General features: G+C 37.1%; 1 protein-coding gene across 8 annotated transcripts in view; it reads right to left on the bottom strand.

Annotated features, from left to right (window-relative positions):
- The window catches only part of LOC127846366 (uncharacterized), a 79,182-nt gene that overhangs the window by 16,544 nt on the left and 49,977 nt on the right, over nucleotides 1-12,661 (bottom strand). For 4 of the 8 annotated variants that reach the window (XM_052377570.1, XM_052377571.1, XM_052377575.1 and 1 more), the window contains 2 exons: nucleotides 9,221-9,545; nucleotides 3,575-3,665 (listed from right to left, as the gene is read on the bottom strand). In XM_052377570.1, the coding sequence (XP_052233530.1) occupies nucleotides 3,575-3,665; nucleotides 9,221-9,492 (363 nt within the window). In that variant the 5' untranslated portion in view covers nucleotides 9,493-9,545. The remainder of the gene's footprint in view (nucleotides 1-3,574; nucleotides 3,666-9,220; nucleotides 9,546-12,661) is intronic. The other 4 variants (XM_052377572.1, XM_052377573.1, XM_052377577.1 and 1 more) reach the window with 1 other exon arrangement.

The raw sequence follows: 12,661 nt of genomic DNA, 5'->3' as shown, positions 1-12,661 counted from the left end.
TTCATACCCATAAATTTGATATTTAGATCAAGAAATAATTAATAACATTGAAACATTTTTTTCAAATCCTGAAGCTTTGCAATGAGGAATACAACAATAAAACACCATAATTACAGAGGAATGTATACAAGTCAGTGATAAACTGATATGTACCGCTGGCTGAGAAAATCTTTGTTAACCTATTTTCATTTGCTGGTGTTATGTTGTCGATACAGTGTATAGCTATATAACAAAAAATGCCACGACCCCTTGGCGGCCATGTTTTTCCAGCAACCTGAACCATTTTCCAACTCATCCAAGATATCATTGGTACAAATCTTGTGACCAATTTAAGTTTCATGATGATCTGACAGGACAATAAATGTGGCCTCTAGAGTGTTTATAAGGTTTTACTAAAGCAATTTATAGCCAATTAGGAAAAATGTCCCATCCCCTGGTGGCCATGTTTTTAAAGCAACCGAAACCATTTTCAAACTCGTCCAAGATATCATTGGGACAAATCTTCAGACGAAGTTTTATGAAGATCTGAAAATAAATGTGGCCTCTTAATTGTTAACAAGGTTTTACTATAGCCATACAAGGAAAAATGCCCCGCCCATTGGCAGCCATGTTTTTCAAGCAAACGTAACCCTTTTCGAACTCATCCAAGATATCATTGACACCAATCTTCTGACCAAATTTCATGAAGATTGGACAGTAAATGTGACCTCTAGAGTGTTAACAAGGCAAATGTTGATGCCGCACAACGCACGCCGGACAAAAGGTGATCACAAAAGCTCACCATGAGCAGGTTGTGTTCAGGTGAGCTAAAAACACGGTTTTTCTATAGCCATATAAGGAGAAATGTCCCACATCCTAGCCGCCATGTTTTTCAACTAACTGGTACCATTTTCGAAATCATCCAAGTTATCATTGAGACAAATATTCTCACCAAGTTTCATTAAGATTTTACAATAAATGTGATTTCTGGAATGTGTACAAGGTTTTACTATAGCCATATAAGGATAAATGCCTGCCCCTTGGGGGCCATGTTTTACAACCATTCAGAACCATTTTTTAACTCGTCCAAGCTATTATTTACACAAATATTTTGACCAAGTTTTATGATGATTGGACGATAAATGTGGCCTCTAAATGTTAACAAGGTTTTACTATAGTCATATAAAGAAAAATGCCTGGCCCCCTGGTGGCAATGCCTTACAACCAAACTGAATCATTTTAGAAATCCTCTAAGATATAATGAGACAAATATTCTGATCAAGTTTCATGAAGATCGGATAATAAATGTGGCCTCTACAGGTTTTACTTAAGCCATATTTAGAAACAAGAGGGCCTGTAAGGATCAAAGTCGCTCACCTGATATAACAAGATATTATTGGGACAAATCTTCTGACCAAGTTTCATGAAGTAAGTAAAATGTGGTATCTAGAGTGTCAACAAGGTTTTACAATAGCCATATAAGGAAAAATGCACCGCCCCCTGACGGCCATGTTTTTCAACCAACCGGCTTCATTTTAAAACTCTTCCAAGATATTATTGGGATGAATCTTCTGATCAAGTTTCATGAAGATCAGTAATAAATGTGGCCTCTATAGAGTGTTAACAAGATTTTACTATAGCCACATAAGGAACTAGAAATGGCGCGGCAGAGGCCGACGCGTATCCCCACGCCGCATGTTTGACCCAAGGGCGCCCCAGGGTTGATCATGGGGCCATGCATAGTTGAGATTGACTGTATTGTCATAAGAGAAGTTCAGTATCAATTAGAAGTGAATGGGTGTAAAAATAAAGAAGTTATAGTAAAAGGCAATTTTGGGAGGGTGTGGCCTATGTGGGCGGGGTGCCCCAGGGTTGGTAATGGGGCCATGCATAGTTGAGATTGACCGTATTGTCATAAGAGAGGTTCAGTATCAATTTGAAGTGAATCAGTGTATTAATGAAGAAATTATAGTAAAAGGCAATTTTGGGCGGGTGTGGTCTATGTGGGCGTGGCGCCCCAGGGTTGGCAACGGGGCCATGCATAGTTGAGTTTGACCGTTTTGTCATAAGAGAGGTTCAGTATCAATTTGAAGTGAATCAGTGTAGAAATGAAGAAGTTAATGTAAAATAACCTAAATTTTTTTTATAGTAAATGGATTTTTTTGGTGGGTGTGGCCTATGTGGGCGGGCGCCCCAGGGTTGGGATTGGGGCCATGCATAGTTGAGATTGACCCTAATGTCATAACAAAAGTTCAGTATCAATTTGAAGTGAATCCGTGTAGAAATGAAAAAATTATAGTAAATGGAAATTTTTGGTGGGTGTGGCCTATGTGGGCGGGGCGCCCCAGGGTTGGGAATGGGGCCATGCATGGTTGAGATTGACCGTATTGTCATAGGTGAGGTCCAGTATCAATTTGAAGTGAATCGGTGTAGAAATAAAGAAGTAAATGTAAAATAACCTAAAAAAATGAGTGATAATTTCTGACGCGGCCCCACCCCAACCCCTATAACTTTTGACCCAGGGGTCAGATCAAAATTCCAAATAGTGCACCGTCGCACATATGCTCATAGCTACCATGTGTGTAAATTTCAAGGTTCTAGTGCTTTTAGTGTAGGAGGAGATAGTGGCCAGGACGGACGGACGGACAGACGGACGGACAGACGGACGGACGGACGGACGGCGGAGATCACCACAATATCCCCACCTTTTTTTCAAAAAGCGTGGGGATAAAAATGCTCCACCCCTTGGCAGACATGTTTTTCAAGCAAACGTATCCATTTTCAAACTCATCCTAGATATCATTGAGACCAATCTTCTTACCAAATTTCATGAAGATTGAACAATAAATGTGACCTCTAGAGAGTTAACAAGGCGAATGACGGACGACAGAAAAAAAAAAGCTATCACAAAAGCTCACCATGAGCATGTTGTGCTCAGGTGAGCTAAAAAACATTGTTTCCAAGTATTTGGGTTGTTTTATAGTAAAACATGTGAACAGTCTCAGGACAGTAAAGTTCCTTTGGGTCTCAAGGGAGAACCCTCAAACCTTGGCCCTCTAATTCTATTTATGTTTCTATATTTGATTTTTTGTTGCCATTTCATAAAATCATGCTTAGAAAACATTCCCACAAGCAATAGAATGCAACCAGAGGGTCGGTGAAAAAACTACACAATCATGTGACAGTGTCACAAGCAATATACTATAACAGTACAAACAATACGAGCCGCATTCTGTGAAATGGGGGTTTCATGCATGGGCATTAAGTGTCATCCCAGACAAGCCTGCTCAGTCTGCAAAGGCTAATCAGGGACAACACTTTCTCCCTAAACTTGATTTGTGCAAGAAAGAGACTTTCTTGAAATGAAAAATATCATAAAAGCAGAAAGCTTTGTCCCTGATTAGCCTGTACAGTCTGCACAGGCTAATCTGGGACGACACTTTATGCACATGCATTAAACCTTCTTTTCACAGAGCAGGGCTCATATATAAGAACAAACAATATTTTCTGTGGTTTGAAGCTAAAACTATAATTGTTTTAATTATAACATCACTCATGCAGCATCTCTGTTCTTTTATACATGACATTTATTTACCTTCAAAGAAGATTCATCCAAATTAGACCATTCTCCTGGCCTTGTATTTCTCGTTGCTGGAACAGGCGTATTATCTAATGCAACACCGAATCTGCAGTAGAATAACCAAACATGCGCTCAAAGAGTGTACAGATGATGATAGGAAATAAATACAACTGGTTTCTTAGTTAGGTTGGCTCTTTTGAGCAACTAAGGGATGTATAGTTTTTTGAAATAATAAACAAGAGGGCCTGCAAGGCCCAAAGTCACTCACCTGAGATAACAAGATATTATTGGGACAAATCTTCTGACCAAGTTTCATGAAGATCGGAAAATAAATGTGGCCTCTAGAGTGTTAACAAGGTTTTACTATAGCTATATCAGGAAAAATGCCCCGCCCCCTGGCAGCCATGTTTTTCAACCAACCGGCATCATTTTTTAACTCATCCAAAATATCATTGAGACTAATCTTCTTACCAAATTTTATGAAGATTGGACAATAAATGTGACCTCTAAAGCGTTAACAAGGTTTTTACTATAGCAATACATGTATAGCCATATGAGGAAAAATGCCTCGCCTCTGGTGGCCATGTTTTTAAAGCAACCAAATCCATTTTCAAACTCATCCAAGATATCATTGGGACAAATCTTCTGAGCAAGTTTTATGATGATAGGAAAATAAATGTGACCTCTAGAGTGTTAATAAGGTTTTACTATAGCCATATAAGGAAAAATGCCCCGCCCCCGTGGTGGCCATGTTTTCAACCAACCAGCATCATTTTCAAACTCGTATAAGATATTATTGGGATGAATCTTCTGACTGAGTTTCATGAAGATCGGACTATAAATGTGGACTCTAGAGTGTTAACAAGATTTTACTATCAGGTTTTTTTTTGCCCGATTTTATAACCGAAATTCGACCATGATCCCAATCCCAAAAGTATACTTTTTTTCCAATATGTGGCCAAAAATTCCCAATTTTCCCTAAATTTTTTTTTTTTTTTGGAAAGAAGTGTGTAATGCGTATTTTATCTCAATTTTAATTTAATTATATTTAACAAAGTATTTTATGATTTTGTTCTTTTAATTTAAATGATTATAAAGAGTTATATCAAATTTGGTATTTCCCTATTCAGTGGACTTTTCGTGTGGAAAAAAAAGGCTAATGAATTTGTTTTCCCAATTTCATGAAAATGCCGATAAAATTCCCAATTCCAAAGCCATGGGTTATCTTCCCAAAAAGTGGGAAAAAAACCCTGACTATAGCATATATAGCCATATAAGGAACAATGCACCGCCCCTTGGCAGCAATGTTTTTCAAGCAAAGGTTATCATTTTCAATCTCATCCAAGATATCATTGGGACGAATCTTCTGACCAAGTTTCATGAAGATCGGAAAATAAATGTGGCCTCGAGTGTCAACAAGGTTTTACTATAGCCATATAAGGAAAAATGTCCCGCCCCCTGGCAGCCATGTTTTTCAAGCAAAGGTTACCATTTTTGAACTCATCCAAGATATCATTGGGACAAATCTTCTGAGCAAGTTTCATGAAGATTGGAAAATTAATGTGGCCTCTAGGGTGTTAACAAGGTTTAACTATAGCCATATAAGGAAAAATGCCCCACCCCCTGGTGGCCATGTTTTTCAACCAACTAGCATCATTTTCAAACTCGTCCAAGATATTATTGGGATGAATCTTCTGACCAAGTTTCATGAAGATCAGACAATAAATGTTGCCTCTAGAGTGTTAATAAAAAGATTTTACTATAGCCATATATAGCCATATAAGGAAAAATGCCCCGCCCCTTGGCAGACATGTTTTTCAAGCAAAGGTTACCATTTTTGAACATATCCAAGATATCACTGGGACAAATCTTCTGAGCAAATGTCATGAAGATCGGAAAATTAATGTGGCCTCTAGAGTGTTAACAAGGTTTTACTACAGCCATATAAGGAAAAATGCCCCGCCCCCTGGAGGCCATGTTTTTCAACCAACCGGCATCATTTTCGAACTTGTCCAAGATTTTATTGGGATGAATCTCTCTAGAGTGTTAACAAGATTTTACTATAGCCATATATAGCCATATAAGGAAAAATGCCCCACCCCTTGGCAGCTATCTTTTTCAAGCAAACATAACCATTTTCGAACTCATCCAAGATATCATTAAGACCAATCTTCTGACAAATTTCATGAAGATTGGACAATAAATGTGGCCTCTAGAGAGTTAACGAGGCAGATGTTGACGCCGCACAACGCACGACAGACAAAAGGCGATCACAAAAGCTCACCATGAGCATGTTGTGCTCAGGTGAGCTAAAAAAGCATTATGAGCAAATTAAAGAAAGGTAAGTATTACAAAACAATTAATATTCAATTGACTTAAATTTGTGTTGGTTGATCAATCAATCACATGAATTTAAGATATCTACAAACAAAAATTCTAAACAAAAGGGTATGTATTTTTTCCCATAGTATTTTCATGTAAAATGCTAATACAGTAAAGCTGTATGGATACTGTCAACATCATTTAAATAGACTTCATTCAATTAATATTCTTCAATTTACACCAATTAAGTTATGATTGTCAACAGTTTAGAAATAATTGTTATTGTATACATTTTTTTAAAGAATGGCTTCATTATGGCCATGAAGTCTAATAGCACTACAAAATAATGGACTATTTCTTTGCGGCTACCATCTGCAGTTTCACTTGCCATATATCATTACACTTGTTGCAAACTCATAAACAACAGACCATCTTGATTTTTTCCTAATCAGAAATGTACAATTTTTTGTGTCAACAATTTTGCCAATTTTTTTACAAGAGGGCTATGGGTTAAGGCACTCACCTGAGACCCTAAGGAAACAAGGACTGTTTGTAAAACATGCATGCCTCCCATATGGGCTCTCCGTTGTAGTGACAGCCATTGTGTGAATATGTTTTTGTCACTGTGACCTTGACCTTTGACCTAGTGACCTGAATATCAATAGGGGTCATCTCTAGTCATGATCAATGTACCTTTGATGTTTCATGATCCTAGGCATAAGCGTTCTTGAGTTATCATCCGGAAACCATTTTACTATTTCGGGTCACCATGACCTTGACCTTTGACCTAGTGACCTGAAAATCAATAGGGGTCATCTGCGAGTCATGATCAATGTACCTATGAAGTTTCATGATCCTAGGCCTAAACGTTCTTGAGTTATCATCCGGAAACCATTTTACTATTTCGGGTCACTGTGACCTTGACCTTTGACCTAGTGACCTCAAAACCAATCGGGGTCATTTGCGAGTCATGATCAATGTACCTATGAAGTTTCATTATCCTAGGCCCAAGCATTCTTGATTTATCATCCGGAAACCACCTGGTGGACGGACCGACGGACCAACCGACATGTGCAAAGCAATATACCCCCTTTTCTTCGAAGGGGGGCATAATAAATGTTCTAACCACGTTTCATGAATATTGGACCATAAATTTGACTTTGAGAGTGTTAACAAGGTTTCAACTAGAGCTTTGTCACAGACGTGACCTATATCCCCACATGCCGAATTGACACAGACTATTTTGCATGCTGTCTTTACAAAACAAGAGAATCTTATTTATGGCGATTTTTAAGAATTATTATGCCATTATCATTTATAGCCATTTTGTCCTTTGTACTCTTGAATTCTTTCACATGACATGCCGTCCAATGACTGTGAACAAAATTAATGTACTGAGTCATTTTAAAATCTCACAATAAATGACAGACTTATGGCCTAGACAAGATCAGTTCTCGCCATGTTTGACCTTTGAACTAAAAGTGTGACCTTGACCTTGGAGATATCGACTTAATTCTTTCAAGCGACACACCGTCCAATGATGGTGAACAAAAGAGCCAAATGATTTTAAAATCTTACTATAAACGACATAGTTATGGCCCAGACAAGCTCATTTTTGGCCTTTTTTGACTTTTGAACTCAGTGTTACCTTGACCTTGGAGATATCAACCTAATTCTTTCGCGCGACACACCGTTCAATGATGGTGAACAAAGGTGCCAAATGATTTTAAAATCTCACAATGAACGACATAGTTATGGCCCGGACAAGCTCATTTATGGCCATTTTTGACCTTTGAACTCAAAGTGTGACCTTGACCTTGGAGATATTGATTTAATTCTTTTGCGCGACACACCGTCCAATGATGTTGAACATATGTGCCAAATGATTTTTAAATCCCACAATGAACCACAAAGTTATGGCCCGGAAAAGCTCATTTATGGCCATATTTGACCTTTGAACTTTAAGTGTGACCTTGACCTTTGAATTATCAACGTAATTCTTTTGCACAACACACCGTCTAATGATGGTGAACAAATGTGCCAAATGATTTAAAATCTTACAATGAACATCAAAGTTATGGCCCAGACAAGCTCATTTATGGCCATTTTTGACCTTTGAACTCAAAGTGTGACCTTGACCTTGGAGATATCGACGTAATTCTTTCGCGTGACACATTGTCCAATGATAGTGAACAAATGTGCAAAATGATTTTAAATTCTCACAATGAACAACATAGTTATGGCCCGGACAAGCTCATTTATGGCAATTTTTGACCTTTGAACTTTAAGTGTGACCTTGACCTTGGAGATATGGCTGTAATTCTTTCGTGCAACACACCGTCCAAGGATGGTGAACAAATGTGCCAAATGATTTTAAAATCTTACAATGAATGACATAGTTATGGCCCGGACAAGCTAATTTATGATCATTGAACTCAAAGTGTGACCTTGACCTTGGAGATATTGACATAATTCTTTTGCGTGACACACCGTCCAATCATGGTGAACAAATGTGCCAAATGATTTTAAAATCTCACCATAAATGACAAAGTTATGGCCCGGACAAGCATTTTACCTTTAAACTCCAAGTGTGACCTTGACCTTTGAGATAACGACATACTTTTTTCACACGACACACCATCCCATGGTGGTGAACAAATGTACAAAGTCATTTAAAAATCTAATGATAAATGACATAGTTATGGTCCGGACAAACTTTCAGTTTAAAATACACTAAGTGACCCCATGACCTAGTTTTTGTCCTGGCATGACCCATATTCAAACTTTATCTACTAGACATCATCTAGATACAACTTCTGACCAAGTTTGGTGAAGATCTGATGAAATTTTGGGACAGACAGACAGACTGACAAAGTGACTCCTATATAGCCCCCATTACCAATGGTAATGGGGGTATAATAAGCCATATGAGAAAAACTGCCCCACCCTCTGGAGGCCATGTTTTTCAACAGACTGGGTACAATTTTGAAACTAAGCCCAGATATTATAAGAAAACATGTGCTGACCAGGTTTCATGAATATTTGACTATAAACAATAGAATGTTAACAAGGTTTTACTATAGCCATATAAGGAAAACTGCCCTACCCCTAGCAGCCATGTTTTTAATGGACCAGAACCAATTTCAAGCTCGATCATTGGGACAAATATTCTGACAAAGTTTCATGGAGATTGAACAATAAATGGCCTCTATAGTGTTAATAAAGAGAATGTTGATGACGCACAACAGACGAAAAGTAGTCACAAAAGTTCACCATGAGGACATTGTGCTCAGGTAGGCTAAAAAACAAAACAAATAACACACTTGTTTCTGAATTTACCTTCTTGGAACAGTATCATCATGTGTGTGGTCAGGTTCTGGAGAGGCCATGAATCCAGACTGAATAGCAGTAACTGTTGGAGGCTGTTGGGCTGTGTCCAAATTGGCATCTAAGTGTATATGAAGCTGTTGATCTTCTAAGGAGAGGTTGGCAATCTGGTGATCAGCGAGACTGGCATTGCTATCAAACAATGCTGGCATATCAAGCGTAGGATAGGTGTCCACTGAGTGGTCATCTCTATTCACCAGTGGGGCATTGGCATTGTTCTCCATTTTGGGAATGGGGCCCGAGTCCCTTTGAATTGGAAAAATTCACGGCGGTTTGACTAAAATTGGAAAATTAGTATTGTTGCTGTTTTGCTAAAAATGCTTAAAATTGAGAATAGAAAAGTTGTCAGAATATTTTTTTTTACTAAGGTTGAACTTATATCAGTGTTTTTTTCTCACCATTTTGGGAATGGGGCCGGGCCCCTTTAGATTGGAAAAAATCACGGCGTAGAGGCCCGGTGGATGGTAGATTAACAAAATGTTGATATTTTTTTTTTAATCTTCCATTAGAAATTTTTAGGTCCCATTTTGGAAAATATATATACCTTTTTCAATTGGTATTGGTGCCGGAGACCGGCCCCGATTTTGAAAAAAACAACAACACTGATTGGTGTCACCGGTGATTGAACTTGCAGTATCGCACTAAGGGGGCATAACAAACCAGAGTTTAGTCCCTGATTTTCTTTGCATATTCCTGTTAATCATTAATTTCACTTGTAACATCTACCTCTATTTACTGGTATGTTTATTTTTTCACTTGATGTGAAGTCTAAACATTTTTGGCGCGACACAGAACTGAGAATACAACTATGTTTCTTAGACCTGCTTGTTCTGCTGCAGTGGCAATTTTGCGTTCGTCATAATTCAAGTGCTTCCGAAGAAGCTTCTAAAATATTTTTTAACGTGTGTATACTGTAAACCCAATTTGTTGGTGTAAAATAATTCCTCAATACGATGATGAATATTCAGACATTCTTTGTTTGGCAATAAATAATTGAAACAGTTATTACACTATTCATGTTTAAACAAGCAAACTAACATCCTGATTAATTAAAAATCAATTCAGGGTCAATGAAAAATAATTATTCAAAATCAGAAATTTTTTAATCGTTTGTGACGCTTTCCATCAATAATTTGGGAAATACATCGATTACTCACATTGCGTTATAATTCACTGTTAAAAGAGACCTTTATCAGATTTTGGCATGCATTGAAATTTTTTCATTAAATGCTTTAAATTTATAAATGTTAAATTGGAACTTAATTTATCCAGTACGAAGCAAGAATAAAATTAAAGACAAACAAGAGATGTGTTTGTCAGATCATTTGATCCGGGGGCACAAAAAGTTATGAAATTTTTTATTTTTTGACCTTTGACCTTGAAGGATGACCTTGACCTTTCAACACTCAAAATGTGCAGCTCCACAAGATACACATGCATGCCAAATATGAAAATGCTGTGTTCAATATTATTTTTTTTTTATGTAATACAAGTTTCAAGACAAAAATAAATAATACAAGTTTTATCAGATATTGGTAATAATATCCAATATAATTGAGTGACTTAGCTATGGAATTGATGAAACTATCCATATATATACTCATACCAAGTTTAAATTAAATGCACCAAAGCAACTTCAAGATATGGCTCCGGACACAAAAGTGCCGGACGAACGGACAACGCCAAAACAATATCCCTCCGCCAATGGCGGGGGATAATAATAACCACCATATTGTATGCGACACAAAGAAAAATATATGTAAAAACAAGAGTTTGTGAAACACTATGTCCCCTTTTGAGCGCTTTTGACCCTATATTTGACCTTTGACCTGGAAGGATGACCTTGACCTTTTTCCACTCAAAATTGCAGCCCCATGAGATACACATTCATGCCAAATATCAAGTTGCTATCTTCAATATTGCAATAGTTATGGCCAAATGTTAAAGTTTGTGCAAATCAACAAACCAACAGACAGGGCAAAAACAATACATGTATGTCCCTCTGAGTAAGACTGGGGACATAAACATTGTTGTTGCTGATATTTCAATTCACCTTTAATTTATCTTATTTTTTGCTAATTTTGCTCTTCTTTAATTATTATTTCATTAAAATTCTATAAATAACAAGATTTGGTGGTTTTCATCCTTTTAAATGTTTCACACAATACTATTTTAATTATATTTTTATGTTATCAAAATGAATCAAGTTTCTATGCATGATAAACTATAATAGAAATGTAATTTAAATTTCTAAAGCACATTTTCCCAGTCTCAAACCCCATGAAGTGATACATAAATGACAGTGTTTAATCAGATAAACACTGACCCACAGCTGACCTGGACCTGGTTTTCTGCAGCCCCAATATTCCCTGACAATGCTGAGCCCTAATACAAGAACCTGATTATGAAACCATCTGGTTAACAGGCTTTGGATTGGTTACTAGTACATTTGTATTTCACAGGAAGTTGTTTACATGTATTTGAATCAAGAGCGTTTAAACAACTGACCAACCTCAATTGTAGGTACTTAAAATTGTAGTGTAGAAAAAGCCATGCAATGTTAAATTGCTATTTTAAATAGCAAATTGCCTCGGTTCTGTGTTTAATTGCTATTTTACATAGCAGATAAGGTACTTCAGTACTATTTCCTCTATTGTTATTCCCAATATATTAATAATATTGGTTGGATAAGAGCTTTTTGTGTTTTTTTTTCCTGCATTTAGGTAATATCTGGTCTTTTTACCAATTTTATATCACACTTTTTTTACATTTTCCTTCAATTGTATTCAAACTATTTTTCATCTACCATGCACTCCCTCTGGTCCTGGGGAGACAACTGTTGAAGACCCCATCCCAACAATTACCTCCCTTAGTTCAACCAAGGGGCATCGCCCCTGCTGGCTATTCCCCTTTTCACTCCAGCCTACACTTCCAAATCTCTTTTTCTTTCAACCCTCCAGGGTGGCAACTTGTATTTCATATATATATATATAAATGCATATAGTACTGTACATATTGTAAATAATGTACTTTTTGTACAAATTTAGTTGTTTTGTCTCCTTTTTAACTGTAAAGCACATTGTTTTACTCATGATTTTTATGTTGCCCTATAAAGGTGACCGGTTGGAGACACGGAAGCTATTACCCTCATTATATAAGGGTTTTTACAACTTCACTTTTAAATATTGTTTTAACGCCACTCTGGGGGGACTTCTCTTCTCCATAGCCCAATCCTCTTTAAGTTCCATACAGACAGGGTCTTATGTTGGAGCAATACTGCTATATTCTCTGTCTGCAAGTGTTTAATATTGGGCCACATACATAAATATATACACAATTACAAATTTCCATATAACTGCATGTCTACATGCAAATTCTCTTATCATATGAGAG

Source organism: Dreissena polymorpha, chromosome 9 (genome assembly GCF_020536995.1).
Source record: "Dreissena polymorpha isolate Duluth1 chromosome 9, UMN_Dpol_1.0, whole genome shotgun sequence".
NCBI classification, from domain to species: domain Eukaryota; kingdom Metazoa; phylum Mollusca; class Bivalvia; order Myida; family Dreissenidae; genus Dreissena; species Dreissena polymorpha.
This window is presented reverse-complemented; position numbering and strand designations above follow the sequence as displayed.